This window comes from Mobula birostris, chromosome 3 (genome assembly GCF_030028105.1).
Source record: "Mobula birostris isolate sMobBir1 chromosome 3, sMobBir1.hap1, whole genome shotgun sequence".
NCBI classification, from domain to species: Eukaryota; Metazoa; Chordata; class Chondrichthyes; order Myliobatiformes; family Myliobatidae; genus Mobula; species Mobula birostris.
This window is the reverse complement of record NC_092372.1, coordinates 88,867,188-88,885,080: the sequence shown is the minus strand read 5'-3', so window position 1 is coordinate 88,885,080 and position 17,893 is coordinate 88,867,188. Positions and strand designations below refer to the sequence as shown.

Here is a 17,893-nt window from a genome sequence, read left to right as displayed (position 1 = left end):
TAGTAATAAATAATTAAATAGTAATATATAAATTATGCCAGTAAATTATGAAATAAGTCCAGGACCAGCCTATTGGCTCAGGGTGTCTGACCCTCCAAGGGAGGAGTTGTAAAGTTTGATGGCCACAGGCAGGAATGACTTCCTATGACGGTCTGTGTTGCATTTCGGAGGAATAAGTCTCTGGCTGAATGTACTCCTGTGCCCACCCAGTACATTATGTAGTGGATAGCCGATATTAAACCTTTACCCGGTGGGTTGGTACATAGAAACAAATCCAAAACATTTCTCTCAGTCATCTCAGGGATGTTTGATATCAAAGGGTTAATGAAATGTCGAATTTGAAGATATCTAAAGAAATGAGTATTAGGTAGGTTAAACTTTACAGACGGTTGTTGAAAAGTTGCAAGACGATTACCTATGAAAAGATCTTCAAAACGCCTAATACCCTTTCTATGCCAGTCGTGAAATGTTGAATCCTGCATAGAAGGTAGGAAAAGGTGATTGTGTAAAGTAGGGCTAGAAAGAGAAAAACCATGAAGACCATTAAATTTTCTGAACTGAGCCCATATTCTTAAAGTATGTCTAATAAGAGGATTAGCAATAAGTCTAGGTAAATGACAACGAAGTGCGGAACCGAGAAGTGCAGGAATTGAAAGATCCTCAGTAGCATTCAACTCCATTGCCACCCATTTTGGACAGTCAGACTTATGAAAGAAAGACCAAAAATTAAGACAATGAATTTTGGCTGCCCAGTAATATAAATGAAAATTAGGCAAGGCCATACCACCTTCCTTTTTAGATTTTTGAAGATGAGCTTTGTTAAGTCTAGGACGTTTTCCCTGCCAGAGATAAGATGAAATAATGGAATCTAACCCATCGAAAAATGCTTTAGAAATAAAAATTGGTAGAGACTGAAATAAATACAAAAATTTAGGAAGGGTATACATTTTAGTAACATTAATACGACCTATGAGAGACGTAGACAAGGGTGACCACTGTGTCAAACTCTCTTTTGTAGAGTTTAGGAGATTGGTAAAATTTTCACGAAAAAGATTCTTGAAGTTCCTTGTTACTGTAATGCCAAGATAAATGAATTGATTATTAACTACTTTAAAAGGGAGGTGCTGAAATACTAAAGTTTGTGTTTCTCTATTGATTGGAAAGAGTTCACTCTTATGTAAAGTAAGCTTATAACCAGCGAGTTGACTAAATTTATTAAGAAGTGAAAACATTGAGGGTAAGGAGGTGGTCGGGTTTGATATAAAAAGTAAAAGATCATCAGCATGAAGGGAAACTTTATGCTCAAAACCTCCCCTCCAAATCCCCATCACTTCAGCACAACTACGAAGCGCAATGGCAAGGGACTTAGAGGGCAAACTTGACAAGTGCCACGTTTAAGACTGAAAGACTGGGATAGCTGAGAATTAGTTAAGACAGAAGCAGTCGGACATGAATATACCAATTTAATCCATGTAATAAAACTTTGTCCAAAATCAAATTTTTCTAAAACCACAAAAAGGTAATTCCACTCGACACGATCAAGCGCTTTCTCCGCATCGAGAGAAATAACACATTTAGGAAACCCAGTTGAGGGTAAATATAAGATATTAAATAAGTGCCGTATATTAAAAAGGGGAAGATGATTTTTGATAGAAACCAGTTTGGTCTTCGGAATGAATGCTTTTAAACGTTCATGAAAAGATGATAATTTCTTAGATAATTAAAGATAAATTAATGTCTTGAAACACATTCATCAATATTTTAACATGCATTTTAGCTAAGAGACCACATACTTGCCTGTCCATCACAGCCAGCCTTTCAGCCCTTCCACTGAAATCAGTGGGCTAGCTTTCCCTGAGCTACCACTGTCCACAAGTGTATCTTCCCCACCAAGTGTTAAATGGAGTCGCACTCCCATGGACCTTCAGCATTGTAATACAGTCAGCTGCCCAGTGGTGAATCACTGAGAGTGATTCCATGTGTGAAAATGAAGAATTTGTTAGTTATATATGGTATTGTCAATAAGCACTGACCATTTCACCAAAACGTCCTTGGAAAATCCAATTGATTTTGATTATTTTTTTTTTTTTTATTGATGATTCATAGAGGTTGAACAATGCCAGTTACATTTCTCTGAGCAAAGATTTTTTTTGTGTGTGGTAATAGCTGGACAAACTGAACATTGTTATTCTTCAAATAGGTCCAGATTCGGCCGTGGAATCTAAGTGATAGCGACTTTGTAATGGATGGTTCACAGCCACTTGATCCTCGCAAAACCATTTTTGTCGGAGGGGTTCCTCGTCCTCTGAGAGCTGGTAAAAGAAAAATATTGTAAAGCATTTGAAAAACAAATTCTGCATATTGCTTAATAGTACATTTAAACATGATTACTGTAAATCACTTGCATATTAAATTTACCTTAACCTGAAATATCTTCCATTGCTGACTCATGTTAACTCATATTCTATCTAGTTGAAAATGATTACTTTTCTGGTGACTGTCTCTTTGCTTTCAAAATAATTGTCATATTCTGATTTTTTTTCTAAAAATAATATTCTTCCATCCTTGCAAACAATCTCTCTTTTCCTAAATTCCTTTATTGTTTCTTTGAATAGTCAATATCAGTTGTAACACTTTTTGAGCCCTTCTATGCTTTCTGTCCTATCCATACAAATGGAAATGGCCTACTCAAAATTACTAATGTATGCTGCCATTGTGCTAATGCTATATTTTTCTTCATTGTCCTCAATCTCTGAAGATGTTAACATAGTTAATCACACTATCTTCTGATTCTTCAGTTCATGGGACAGTTATTGTATGATTCTTCAGGTTCCTTAAGTCTAAGAATCTTTAGCAATGTCTTCTGCTATCTTACATCACTTTTGAGAGTCTCTTTGTGAACCATTCTTCAACTCATATTAGCTTCATATTTATGTGTTGTTGCTGGGCAATATTATCCATATATATAGAACTGCCTTGTGTATCTTTGGTGATGTTAAATACTACCCACTACAAATGCCTTTAATCACTCTGCTGCCTCTGTTTTGAGCCTGTTCCATCGAGAATTTGTTTTTTTTTTTTACTCTTGTCACAGTATTATATTCAGTTGTCATTAGTTTTGCATCTTTTTTCTGATTCTATACATTCACTCTCTTTAACCCAATTGCTGAGCATCATGACTTCAGTTATCTAAGTCTTGCATTACAAAATGCCTCTACCTTTCTACTTTCAGCTCATCCTCTGAAGCCTGTTTTGTTGAAGGTTTTTGAGAAACCTGCAAATATTTCCCCCTTTAATTTTCATCCATCTTTTCCATTAAATCCTATGCAAATCTGAATATTTAAATGTTAAAAGCACATTCAACGTAAGTTGCTGATATTTGACATGAAACTGAGCAAAGTTTGTCTGTATAGTATATACTCTTGAGCAGTGTATATACTGGCAACAGAGTGCATTTCTGAAGTGTATTTATTCCCCTTTTGATTGCAGAATTGTACTAATTAATGTTATAATCTAGGAGTGATAGGGATGTAAAATGCCAGATGTTGTAAAATAGAATTAAAAAAGCATAACATTGAAGATTATTTTTGTTTATATTACATTCTAGATTACCTCCTTCAAAATAGTTGACAATACAAGTACACTGCGATAGAGTCTGACACCACTGAAACAGAACTTATGGGATCATCAATTACCCAAACCCCCACGCTCCTATCAACCAACTGTTAGATCTTAATCTTCTATTCTTTGGTGCTTCAATTATTTGTTCAGATGCAAAATCCACCACCCACGCCAGCAGTTCCTGATTAATTCCTGATTCTCATCCCCATTTGGGTGAATAAAATGCTTCTTTAAACCCTCCTGAAGTGTTCCTCCCTTAACCTTAAGTCTATGTTGTCTTGAGGATTATTGCTTTCTCTGAAATCACCTCTGTCATTGTCAATATCAGTCCTTTAATTTTGATTTTTTATATTATTTTTTATCATGCATCATTCCAATACCAGTGTGTGGTTTTGGCAAAAAGTTCAGATGCTGAAAATGAAACCAATCAAAAAGCAGGATCGTGGGGGAGTTTATTAATAAACTACCATCAGCAAAACAATCAGGCATTTTACACTACTAGTAGGCTCAACGGAAGATATTTTTTATAAAATTGCTTTCTTATATGATTCATTCATTTCAGTAAATTCCAGTATTAAAGGCTTCTGTACTTTCTTTTAGTGGAACTAGCGATGATAATGGATCGCCTTTATGGTGGAGTATGTTATGCAGGAATTGATACTGACCCAGAGCTGAAGTACCCTAAAGGTGCAGGGCGTGTTGCTTTTTCAAATCAGCAGAGCTATATAGCTGCCATCAGTGCTCGATTTGTTCAGCTGCAGCATGGAGATATAGATAAACGGGTAAGTGGTATCTTTAGAACTTGACACACTTAATTGCTCATTTAAATTTGATTTTAGAAGAGCTGTAAAATTCAACAGCTAAAACCTCCAGCTACAGCAAACTGCAAAAAGAAATGCACATTAAATTGAGTGACTTAACTAAACAAAATAATGGTACCTTTGTGAAACTACGTGCAGAGAATGTAGCATGAATCGCTTGGTATAAGTGGGCAAAAAGTTGAAGACAATGGCCCTTGAACAAAGGTTTCTAAATGTAGTTTTTATTGTGTAGATCTTAGATCAAGGAAACTTGTATATTTTTGCAGCTTTGCCTCCAAACATCTTTCTCTGGAAAGGCTGCACTCTACGTATTAGATAAGGATAGGGTAATAGAGAAAGAAACTACAATTACGATACACTTGGATACTTTTGTGGATTAGCATACTGTAACTTCCATGGAGAATATGTTAGGTGGGCACTCCTTTGAATTTATGTGCACAGCTGTTAGATAGGCTAAATCTGTAATTTTAAGCTAATAGCCTCTTGTCAAATCATACATTAAAATATGGGTCATTTATTTGAAGTCCTGGAAGGCAATAGGGAAGAGTTCCTTGGGTGACTTAGCCAGGGTTAAAGGTCATAGAATTACTGAAAGTTTTAAAAAAAATTCTGAACTACGCTATAGGACAAGCTGGGGATGTTGACATTGCAGCACATAGATTGGCAGGATGTCATTACTATTGGCTTGAAAAGTTATGTATTTGGGCTGGAACTGCTCACCATCTTTATAAACAGTTTTAAGAGCTGAAATACTAAGTTCCACATTGCGGTGATAAAACATGGATGTTGCAAGCATGAAAATACACAGAGTAATAGATGTGGCTTGCAATCAAAGTATAGCAAATGGATTTCAACACAGGTAAAAGTGACGTCAGTCATATTCAACTAAAAAGGATAGGAACTGTTGCATAAATGGTAGAATCTTGGAAGTGGTGAAGGTCCAAAAAGGCATTGAATTTTATATAGGGGACTCATTAAATATGTCATGCACAGAAATGAAAATAATCAAAGTGATTAGTAAAATGATAGAGATTGTGTGGAGGATTGGAACACATCTCTGAACATCTATTGCCAAACAATAGAACTTTTAAATGAGCCACTTTTACAAGAATGTAAATGGGTGTACTTCGTGAGTGTACACAGTTGCACAATGCATACGCATCGCTCGTGTTCTTGAATGATTAGTTGAGGGTTAGGGGACTGGTTGGGCAGAAATACTGATGCAGCTGAAACACCCTAAGCTTTAATGTGTTACTGGAATGATTAAGAAAAATGGAATAAAATATCTCATGATGACTTGATAGTGGGGAGTAATTGCAAAACCTAATTGCTTTGAACTACTTATTCTCAGTTGTATGCTATATGAGTCCTCTAGGTTGAAAGATGTTTTGTACTGACTTAATGGGAGAACTGTTAATATAAAACTGTATTTTATTCCAACAGGTGGAAGTTAAGCCATACGTGCTAGATGATCAAATGTGCGATGAATGCCAGGGTGCCCGGTGTGGTGGAAAGTTTGCTCCATTTTTCTGTGCCAATGTCACTTGCCTGCAGTATTACTGTGAATTTTGTTGGGCAAACATCCACTCTCGTGCAGGGCGGGAATTCCATAAGCCACTGGTAAAGGAAGGAGCTGACCGTCCCCGACAAGTTCACTTCCGCTGGAGCTGAACGTAACATTCAGGCGCCTGAAGGATCATGACGGATGAGAAAAGGAGAGTGCATGAGGTTTAAAAAGCAGAAGAAACCATGACTAGTTAGGAGAAATAAGTGCATTCCTCTGCCTCCTACCCCAGCTCAACGCATACATCATATGTAGCAGCTAATACACTACAGGCCTCTGTTTGTCACCAAAACCCTGCATCTCAGGCTTTACTAACTTTTTTGAGGTACTTTCATGTTTTTGAGAAAAAAAGGATTTTTTGTAGTTTTTTCAAGTTATTTTTTTATATAAAATAAACTTAGTGAGAATGTTGCCACTTAGGGGCGCACAGTTTGCTGCTATCTTAAATGGGTGGAGCATGCACTTATTTCAGGAAGCTCAGTTTCATCTCTAAGACCTATCCCTAGTAATTTTACCAAAGGTAGCACATAGTAGGAGGCGAGATTAGCTATAGATGAGTGATTTCTGCCACACAAAATTTTATTTTTTAATGTTGCTATTTGCAATGTATACACAAACTTAAAAAAAAATAGGTTACGTTTTTGCTCTCCATTTTGACTTGCAAGAAATAATACCTCGAGATTGATCTGGTTTAACTATTTTAGCATTTGTATTATTCTTGAGCTACATTAGGAGCTTTGCTGCTATATAGTGTTATATTTAATGCCAGAACTCAAAGTAACAAAATGGGATCAGAAACATAATTATAACAGCTGCATTAAGGAAGAAGTAAATGCAGGCAGCAATGGCCTAGACTGCCACAGTATAGAATGTGAATTTAAACAACTGCATGTTTACTTGTACACCTATTGCATGCAGTAGTATATTTAGTATATTCATACATGTTCTTCACAACAATGAATGCAATGTCAGATTTGGCAAACATTCAGAAAAATTAGTTAGCATGAAAGATACAATAATAGTTTTTAAAAAAAAGGAAAAAAAACCTAACTTGCATGTATAAATGTGACTCCTGTAACGACAATGTCCTCCTGCTACACTTTGTGTACATTATGCAAACTAGCTTTTAGAGTAGAAGTGCAGCCACTATCGTGACCTGGTGGGTTGTGGAGTTTGATTTCTGCAGACTGGATGTAATCTCGTATTTCCTTGTGCAATCTTGTTAATATGTGGATTTAGTTTTAGTGTTCAGCAAATTGTTGTCCCAAGTAGAAATCTAGAAGTAGCTAGCTAGGAATTTTAAACAAAATATTAAATGGGAAAAAAATGAAAAGCTTTGATTTCATTGCCCCTTTCATAACACTCTTTGGTATAATAGCTCAGACTTCCTCTACAAACCAAAGATGGTCAGCACACTGCTAAACAATCACCAAACTGTTAAGGTCCTTTTCCTCCTACCAACCCTCCCACAAAAATGTAAAATGGTACTGATTTTGTCATATTAGAAACATGATTTAATAAACCTAACCATTTTAAAGTCAAAATGGAGATGAATATGGTATTAAATTAACCTGGTTTGGCATAGAGCATTGAATTTCTCTGCAGTTTAATCACACTAGGTTGGAAAAAAAAATGTATTAGTGAGCTGCAGAAAGTTATGCGGGTGTCAGTTATTTATTTTGAAAAAGGTGATCATGCCATTACAAGCTTTTGCTGTATAGAACAACCGTATATAATCCTTAGGGACAATCTTTTTATGTAAGCAAGGTGTTGGTCTTGAACATTGGTGGTCTCCTAGTGTGCTTTCGTGTATGTAGTTTGTCTAACTGCTGTTTAGTGATTGTGATGCAACTTTTAAAAATGTTTGAAGTCTATGCTGTTTTGAAGAATAGCTTTTTTACTAATTTATTTATTGGCTAATGCTCCCATTTGTTACTTACCATGGTTCTCCAGGCTATTTGGAGTATTTGTTCTCTGCCAAATTTGTTCCCTTTTCAGACATCCATATTGGCATTTGTTATGCACTACTTTTGTATCTTGGTGAGAATTTTTTCCAACAGTCGGCTGTTTTAGGGCACACTTTTTGACTGATGGCATCTCCTTTGCAATACCTCAATTTTTCTGAATTTAGAAGAGAAATCAATAGTTTTGCTATGTTTATTATCAAAAGATCTGCATATATAATTTAACTCAGCAAATAAATGATTTAACAAATTGATAATTTTATTTTTCCATACATTCTACTTCCTAAATTTGGAAGGGTCTAAACATTTGTAAACTAATGTGGTAACCTTAGGAGGGCTCTGCAGAAAGTAAGTGCAGTAATTTGAAATATCCCCAGCTCCTGAAAAATAACTAAAGGCATAATCACCCATGTATTTTGTTAAATTAATTTAATTTAAATATTAAGTGAATCCTTTTTAAGGGTGGGGTGGTGGTAGAATGATTTTTGTTTCATCTGCTGTCATTTCTTTCCCGTGACACTGTAGCACCTGAATTATTCAGCATTGCCATGAAGAAAATGGTAAACACTGTAATGCATCTTTTTTAAAGAAATCATATTTATTTCACTATTTTTGTAGAAATGTAATTATTTTGTTTTGATTGTATTATTTTTATATTCTAATAAGCTTGTTCACATACTGTGTTCCCCGAATGTATGTATTTCTGCCCAGATGCAGGGCTCTGCAGAGAAATTAATTTTTTAAAATCATGCTGTGTTTTGCAAAGAAAACATAAGCAAATATATTTTATGGGAAACACTTGACATTTTAACCCCTGTTGCATCTGGCCAAGCGAGGCCTTTCCTCAAAGATGCTGAAAGACTTGAATATAACACATTTTGGAAGGCTGATTAACCTCGACTCTGTGTTGTGATGTGCAATACTGTTTCTAATGTTTGTAAGAAAAGAAAAAGAATAACAGTGTAAACCTTTTAATGCAGATTTATTTTTTTCATTGCATATTTGCAGACTAGTTATCCACAATGTCATTTTTTTACTGTCAGGAATTTTACCCCTTTGTCATGCTAATATTTTTAAATCCAGAGATCTTTGTACTGATGTAAATGATTGTAGTTATTTTGGATAGTGTTTTGCTAAAAAAAAAGAAAAAAAAGGAGATACTTTTCATGCATATTTGCCTATTTTGTTTTATTTTACTTTAAAAATATGACTACTTTTTCAATGGTAGCATGATACTTGGAATGATTTTCTTATTCAGCCAGTGTCATTAATATTATTTTGTATTTTTATGTGGAAAATATAATTTTATGATGCTAATTCCTAAAGTTTATTTTATGTTGAATTATTTTTGGAGCTAAATCTTTGTAATATTGTTAAAGTATCTAGATTCTAATTAAATGCTTGTGTATAGATTCAGAGCAGTGGTTTACAGGAGTGTTTAGGTTGTAATTAGCAACTAATGGTTCTTTGATATGCAAATTAGACAGCCATCAACTTCTGCCATTTCTGTTCCTTTTTGTACTTTATAGGGAAAGTTGATTAGTAATTTTTGTTTGGTTTTTAAATAAAGGAGAACCCATGCTTTTTGGACACAAGATCACCTCAAGCTTGATTTAATTTTACTTTCAACTTTTATGTTTCTTTTGCATACTTCTGTTGATGTCTAATTCCTCCAGTCTGTCTGTTGTACTGGTGATAATTCTGTACTGGAATGGTTTGCTGCCAACTATTTATATTAAGTCATTTTTAAATATTTGTAATATTAACTGTTGACTGAATTAATAAACCATTAAACTATTTGCATGTTTGCTCTATGCTAAAAATGTATCTGTCAGCTGTCCTATTTGAAATTAGAAAATTAGTTCACTGTCTGACCCATGAGTAGGAGTTTAGGTCTGTTTTCCTAAAATGTGTCTCTATTACACCATGCCTCACATCTTTTCACTCTATCAGTTATTATAGTTCCTTCTCTACAGTGGTAGAAAGTGGTACAGAAACTCGTACCTGTCTAAATAGGCCATATCACTACTAATAATTCAAGTGTTTTAGAGGTCTTGAGTAATTATTAAATTGAAGTTTGTTATTGTTTACAATAAACTAGATAATTTGAAGCTCTGTCCAAGCAACCACCATATTAACTAAGTTACCTTTGGTTGTACAAAAGTCTCAAGATTAAAGAATATAAACTTTACAAAGCAGAGAATTAATATTATTACATCAATCTTGATGCATGTTGTGCCAAGCAAGTTTTTGAGATAAAATGGTGAGAGATGGAAGCAAAATACTCAATGCTAATTATCTGAAATCTAATTTCTTATAACTTAAACTCTGTTTAGTAATTGAATGTTGCAACAAAAGGTGAAGAAAAACTAACATTTATATCATTCTATGGAGGATATTGGAACAATGTACAAGTTCATGAGAGTATATAAAAGCAAGTTAATGATAATATTGGAACTGACAGAATTGTTTCAGAAAGTAATCACATTTTACTAAGTCAAAGAAAATTGAGATTAATTTTTTAACATATTAGGAATGAGACATTGTTCTTCACTGCTTTAAAAACCATTAATTCAATCAGGTCCAGATGGTTAAATGGATATACATTGCTAGGCATCAAGGTAATCATCTACTACCACTTTGGCTTTTCCCATGAAGCCAATGTCAAGTCCAATTTACTATCTGATGCTGAATGCCAAGCAACTGAACCTTATTGACCAACCTCCCATGTGAGACTTTGTCAAAGGCCTTGTTAAAATCCTGTAGACAATGTCTAATGCCTTGCCTTCGTCAACTTTCCTGTTAACTTCCTTGAAAAAACTCTTAAGGTTTTCTTAGACACAGCCTACCACACACAACATCATAATTTCTTATCTGGTCCTTTAGAATACCTTCCAATAACTTGACCTTTACTGATATCAGGCTCACTGGCCTATAATTTCCCAGTTTATTCTTGGAGCCTTTCTTAAAAAGAACATTAGCTATCCTCCAATCCTTCGGCACCTCCCCATGGCTCAGGATGTTTGAAATGCCTCTGCTAAGGCCCCTACAATTTCTGTACTTGCCTCTTACAAGGTCCAAGATATCACCTTGTCAGGTCCCGGGGATTTATCCATCCTAATTTTCCTCAAGACAGCAAGACCACCTCCTCTGTAATCTGTATACAGTCAATGGCCTCACTGCTTTTTGTCTCACCTCTATAGACTGTGTCCAACTCCCAAGTAAATACAGATGCAAAATATCTATTTGTTTCCTGCATAGATGACAACTCCGATCTTCCAGATGACCAATTTTGTCCCTGGCTATCCTCTTAATATATCCGTAGAAGCCCTTGGAATTCTTCATCTTGTCCTCTAGAGCAACCACTTGCATACTTTTTAGCCCTCCTGATTTCCCCAAGTGTTCTCATGCATTTAATATACACTTCAAGAACCTCATTTGTTCTTTGCTACTTGTATCTGCTGGGAACATCCTCCTTAATCAGGGTCTCTATCTCAAGAATCAAGGTTCCCTAAACCTGTTAGCCTTGCTTTGTCTTTTACCAGGAATATACAAAACTGTACTCTCAAAATGTCACTTTTGAAGGCCTCCCATTTACCAAGATAACCTTTGCCTGAAAACAACCTTCCCCGATCCACGCTTGCCAGATCTTTTCTGATACCATCAAAGTTGGCCTTTCTCCAATTTGGAATCTCAATGTGAGGACCAGTCCTATCATTCACCATAATTTTAGAGTCATTTAATGCTACAGCATAGAAATTGACCCTTTTGCCCATCTAGTCCATGCTGAACTATGCCTAGTCTATTAACTATGGTCCATGCCTAGTCCATCAACCTGGACCATAGCCTTCCATACACCCCCATGCATGTACCTATCCAAATTTCTCATACATGTTAAAATTGAACCTGCATCCACCAATTCTGCTGGCAGCCCATGCCACATTTTCACCATTCTCTTGAGTGAAGAAGTTCCCCTTAACCATTTCACCTTTCACTCTTGATCCATGATTTCTAGTTCTAGTCTCATCCAACCTCAGTGGAAAAACCCTATTTGCATTTACCCTATCTATACCCCTCATAATTTTAATACACCTCTACGAAGCCTCCCCTCATTCTCCATACTTTAGGGAATAAAATTTCAACCTTTCCTAAGAACTCAGCTCCTCAAATTCTGGCAACATCCTTGTAAATTTTCTTTGTACTCTTTCACTCTTACTGATATCTGTACTGTAGGTAGGTGGCAGATAACGTCTTGATAGAACGTCAACATAAAATCACAACTTCTACGGTGAATACTTTGATTTATGAAGATCAATGTGCCAAAAGCTTTTTTTATGGCCCTATCTACCTGTGATGTCACTTTTAAGGAATTATAGATCTGTATTCCCAGATCCCTCTGTTCTACTACACTCTGTGTCCTACCATTCACCGTGCAAGGCTTAATCTGGGTGGCCTCCCAAAGTGCAACATTTCTCACTTGTCTTTATTAAATTCTATCTGCCATTTTTCCAGCCAGTCCAGATCCCCCTGCAAGCTTTGATAGTCTTCCTCGCTTCCCACTACACCCCCAATATTCATGTCATCACAAATTTGCTGATCCAGTTTACTGCAGCAACTTCCAGGTCATTGATATAAATGACAATCAACAACAAATCCAGCACTGATCCCTGCGGCACTCCACCAGTCACAGGCTTCCAGTCAGAGAGAATCATCTACTGCGAAGCCAATGCTTAATCCAATTTACTACCTCATTTTGAATGCCAATCAAATGAACCTTCTTGACCAACCTCCCATGTGGGACTTGACAAAGGCCTTGCTGAGGTCAAAGTAGACAACATGTAGCCTTGCCTTCATCAACTTGCCTCATAAAAACTGTATAAAATTGGTTAGACACAATCAATCAAGCACAAATGCATGTTGACTATCCCTAATCTGTCCTGGTCATTCCAAATATTTTATAACCGGTTCCTTTGAATATCTTCCAATAACTCACCCAGCACTGATGTCAGGCTCACCAGCCAATCACTTCCTGACTTATTCTTAGAGCTTTTCGTAAACAATGAAACAAAAGTAGCTATCCTCTGATCCTCTGGCATCTCAGCCATGGCTAAGAACATTTTAAATATCTCAGCTTGGGCCCTTGCAATTTTCTGAACTGGACTCCCACTGGGTCCACCCTAATTTGCCTTAAAAGAGCAAACACCACCTCCTCTAGTCTGTATACTATCCATGGCCTCACTGCTGCTTTGCCTCACTTCTATAGACTGTGTCTGAAACTGAAATAAATACAGATACATTTTTTAAATTATCTTGAAGCTTAGTAGCATTACGATCACTAGATCTAAAGTGTTTCCCTGTACACATTTTTGTCATCTGCTCTGTCTTGCTCCCTAATAGGAGATCCAGTATTGGTGCTACTTGGAGCAACAAAGTTCAAATAAAGATGAAATCACATTAAAACATACCTTTTGATTCACCTGTCTAATCATATTGTATGTTGCTGAAAGTGTACAGATAATTTGGATATCAAATGATGCCTCGATATTAATATTATTGGCTAACCAGTGCACAACCCACACCATTCCACATAAAACTCTAATTGATATGTTCAGGATCAGATGGTTACAGGATCCACCAAATGTATATCCTAATTGTTCTTTAAGGTTTACTAGCAAATAAACATGTTTTATTTTCAAATTCTAAGAAAAACATTTAAGAAGCCAGTTGTGTTGCTAATGGTTAAGCTTATGACAATAATCAGATCTTTCTATTGTGATTTTCAATGAATTTTAAAACTCCAGCCCAAGGAGCTAAGGCAATTTATGAATTGACATAGGCCATTGAGCTTGTATTTATGCCAGTCAACTTTCCTCTTTTCGCATAGATCCGCCCCTTCCTCTGTTGCAAATATTTATCTGATTCAAACATTGTTTTGTTTTGGAAGAGGAAGCTAGACAAAAACAAAAGCAGAATACTGTCTTGGTCATTTTCAGGGCATCAATTGGTTGGTGGGATCAGAGTGATTAAAGCTTGACACGTCATTTCAGACATACTAGGAGAAATTAAAAACAGTGGATGATCAACTGAGAACCTAGCGACCAAATTTGGACTCTTGAGCACCTTGGAAAGTAACATCTGTTTCTTTAGTGGGACTTTGGAATGAATTGTGCAGCCTAAGATTATAGGGTTGCACTTTTTACACTTGTCACCAACGGCAATTACAGATCATGAATGACAAGCTTGATGTCATTTGTACACAAGAACCAAGTGATATCCTTTATTACAGTGGAACACTTATGGGGCCAGAGACAGCAAAAAGGTTGAAGATAAAAATTAGCAGGTTGTCCATTCTTGATAATAAGTGGTAAAATGAAATCTTGCTCATCTTCAGAGGAAAAGAGAATTGAAAAATAAGGACTCCTGCAAATCAGCACATTTTGACTTCATGAGCAAAAGTATGAAAGAGAGGTAATCAGAGCTGATTCCTGACCAACCTTTTTCATATGCATGGCTGCAGACCTGAACGCATGCATCTGACACTTTCCTTTGATTGTAGATTTGAGTCTTTAAGTATTTAGAGGAAACCAAAGAGCCCGTCATGTATCTCTAACTTAACCCAGTGACTCGGCTAAGCCACAAACGAGAAACTCTGCAGATGCTGGAAATCCAAGCAACACACACAAAATGCTGGAGAAACTCAGCAGGCCAGGCAGCATCTATGAAAAAGAGTACAGTCAATGTTTTGGGCTGAGACCCTTCAGCAGGACTGGAGAAAAAAAAAAGGAATCAGAGTTATAAAGTTGGGGGCGGGGAGGAAGAAACACAAGGTGATAGGTGAAACTGGGAGGGGGGAGAGGTGAAGTAAAGAGCTGGGAAGTTGGTTGGTGAGATACAAGACTGGAGAAGGGGAAATCTAGTAAGAGAGGATAGAAGGCCATGGAAGAAAGCAAAAGGGGAAGAGCACCAGAGAGAGGTGATGGGCAGGCAAGGATATAAGATGAGAGAGGGGAATGGGGAATGGGGAGGCTTTACTGGAAGTTTGAGAAATTAATGTTCATGCCATCAGGTTGGAGGCTACCCAGACAGAATATAAGGTGTTGCTCCTCCAACCTGAGTGTGGCTTCATCACAACAGTAGAGGAGGCCATGGATGGACATGTCGTAATGGGAATGGGATGTGGAATTAAAATGGGTGGCCACCGAGAGATCCCACTTTTTCTGCACCCCCCCTCTATTCCCCATCCCCTTTTCCCTCTCTCACCTTATCTCCTTACCTGTCCATTACCTCCCTCTGGTGCTCCTCCCCGTTTTTCTTTCTTCCATGGCCTTCTGTCCTCTCCTATCAGATTTTCCCTTCTCCAGCCCTCCTGTATCTCCTTCACCAATCAACTTCCCAACTCTTTACTTCACCCCTCCCCTCCCAATTTCACCTATCACCTTGTGCTTCTTCCTCCCCTCCTCCCACCTTCTAATCCTGACTCCTCATCTTTTCTTCTCCAGTCCTGCTGAAGAGTCTCAGCCTGAAACGTCAACAGTACTCTTTTCCATAGATGCTGCCTGACCTGCTGAGTTCCTCCAGTGCTTTGTGTGTGACTCTTCTGAGTTGTCTGTAGTTATGTATGGCCTGATCACAACCAAAAGCCCAAACTTATCCACATCTGAAAACAGATGGCTACACAACAGCATAGTGGTTAGCACAGTGCTTTGCAGTACAAGTGACCCGGGTTCAATTCCTGACGCTGCCTGTAAGAGGTTTGTATTCTCCCCATGATTACATGGCTTTCCTCACACACTGCAAGGGCGTACCAGTTGGTAGGTTAATTGGTCATCGTAAATTGTCTCTAATTAGGCTGCGGTTATATCAGGAGCTGATGGGTGGCCTGGCTCAAGGGGCCAGAAGAGCCTATTCTGCACTGTATCTCAGTAAATAAATAAAGTAATTTTTAATAATATTTAAAATCTGGCAGAAAGCATGGTTAAAGCTTGCTGCAATGGTAAAATAAAACAAGAGTATTGCAGTTTTTTGAAGCACAGTTATGGGGGAAAAAATCAACAAAGTGATGTATTGGTAGCAACCAATGAAAGGCTTAAGGGAGGAGGGAGCAGAGGATAAATCAGAGCACTGCAGCTTGTGCCAGAGGAGGTCATCAACATAAGCTGCTGCAAGACCGTGATTTAAAACCATAGAGATAAAGTCAATTAGTTGGTGCAAGTTGAATCAGTGAACTCAAGTGCGTGGATGATGGATGTTCGGGGAGAACAGAAGAACAGGGCTCTGAATAAATCTATGCTGTTCATTAGTACACAGCTGCAATCACAAATGAGCAAAGCATTAAAGTTGGCCTTTCAGATAAAAACAGCAAATGCTGGAAAAAAATACCCGCATTTTTTGTTTTTTTTCCCCTGCATTTTTTTTTTGCAAACTCCACTTGTTCCGCTTGCGAGGATAAGTGCCAGGAGAGAGATCGGTGGCAAGGGACAAATGGACAAGGGAGTTGTGTAGGGGGAGATCCCTGCGGAAAGCAGAAAGTGGGGGCGAGGAGGGTAAGATGTGCTAGGTGGTGGAAACCCGCTGGAGGTGGTGGAAGTTCCAGAGAATTATGTGCTGAACGCAGAGACTGGTGGGTGGTAGGTGAGGACAAGAGGAACCCTGTCCCTGGTAGGGTGGCAGGAGGATGGCATAAGAGCAAACATGTGTGAAATGGAAGAGATGTGCTTGAGGGCAGTATTGATGATAGAGGAAGGGAAGTCCCTTTCTTTGAAAAAGGAAGACATCTCCTTCATTCTGGAATAAAAAGCCTCATCCTGAGAGCAGATGCAGCAGAGACAGAGGAATTGAGAGAAGGGGATGGTGTTTTTAGAAGTAACAGTGTGGGAAGAGGTATAGTTCAGGTAGCTGTGAGAGTCTGTGGCTTTATAATAGACATCTGTAGATAAGCTGTATCCAGAGATAGAAACAGTGAGATTGAGAAAGGGGAGGGATGTGTTGGAAATGGATCAGGTAAATTTGAGGGCAAGGTGGAAGTTGGAAGACAGTTGATGAAGTCGACAAGCTCGGCATGGGTGCAGGAAGCAGCACCAATGCGGTTGTTGATGTAGCGTAGGAAAAGTGGGGAACAGGCACCAATATAGGCTTGGAATATAGACTCTTCTATGAAGCCAACAAAAAGGCAGGCATAGCTGGGACCCATGCAAGTGCTCATGGCCACATCTTTTGTCTGAAGGAAGTGGGAGGAGCCAAAAGAGAAATTATTAAGAGCGAGGACAAGTTTTGCCAGACGGACAAGAGTGGTGGTGGAGGGGAACTGGTTGGGTCTGGTGTCCAGGAAAAAACAAAGAGCTTTGAGGCTTCCTGGTATGGGGTGGACGTGTATAGGGACTGGACATCCATGATGAAAATAAGATGATGGGGGCCAGGGAACCTGAAATCATTGAAAAGATCCAGAGCGTGTGAAGTCTCACAGATGTTGGTAGGAAGGGACTGAACTGGGGGGATAAAACAGAGTCAAGGTTTGCAGATATGAGTTCAGTGGGTAGGAACAAGCTGAAACAATGGGTCTACCTGGACAAGTGGGTTTGTGGATCTTGGGTAGGAGGTAGGGGTAGGAGGTAGAAGCGGGAGGTGCAGGGCCTGGGAACTGAGGTTGGTGGCAGTGGATGGGAGATCGCAGAGTAATAGGGTCAGTGATGGTATGGAAGACAATGGCCTGTTACTCCTTAATGGGGTCCTGTTCAAGGGGTAACTCTGAGAGTTGTCGTGGGACTTCAGCAAGGTAGAGGTCAGTCCGCCAGACTATGACAGCACCTCCTTTATCTGTGGGTTTGATGATGATAGGTTTCACCTATCATCTTGTGTTTCTCTCTCCCCTCCTTCAGCTTTTAAATCTACTCCTCATCTTTTATCCCCAGTCCTGCTGAAGGGTC

The 17,893-nt window shown here is 38.1% G+C and overlaps 1 protein-coding gene across 2 annotated transcripts in view; it reads left to right on the top strand.

Annotated features, from left to right (window-relative positions):
* The window catches only part of LOC140195151 (cytoplasmic polyadenylation element-binding protein 2-like), a 120,437-nt gene extending 110,666 nt beyond the window's left edge, over positions 1-9,771 (top strand). For both annotated transcript variants that reach the window (XM_072253011.1, XM_072253010.1), the window contains 3 exons: positions 2,201-2,315; positions 4,222-4,403; positions 5,886-9,771. In XM_072253011.1, coding sequence (XP_072109112.1) covers positions 2,201-2,315; positions 4,222-4,403; positions 5,886-6,113 — 525 coding nt within the window. In that variant the 3' untranslated portion in view covers positions 6,114-9,771. The remainder of the gene's footprint in view (positions 1-2,200; positions 2,316-4,221; positions 4,404-5,885) is intronic.
* Positions 9,772-17,893: the final 8,122 nt, after the last annotated feature.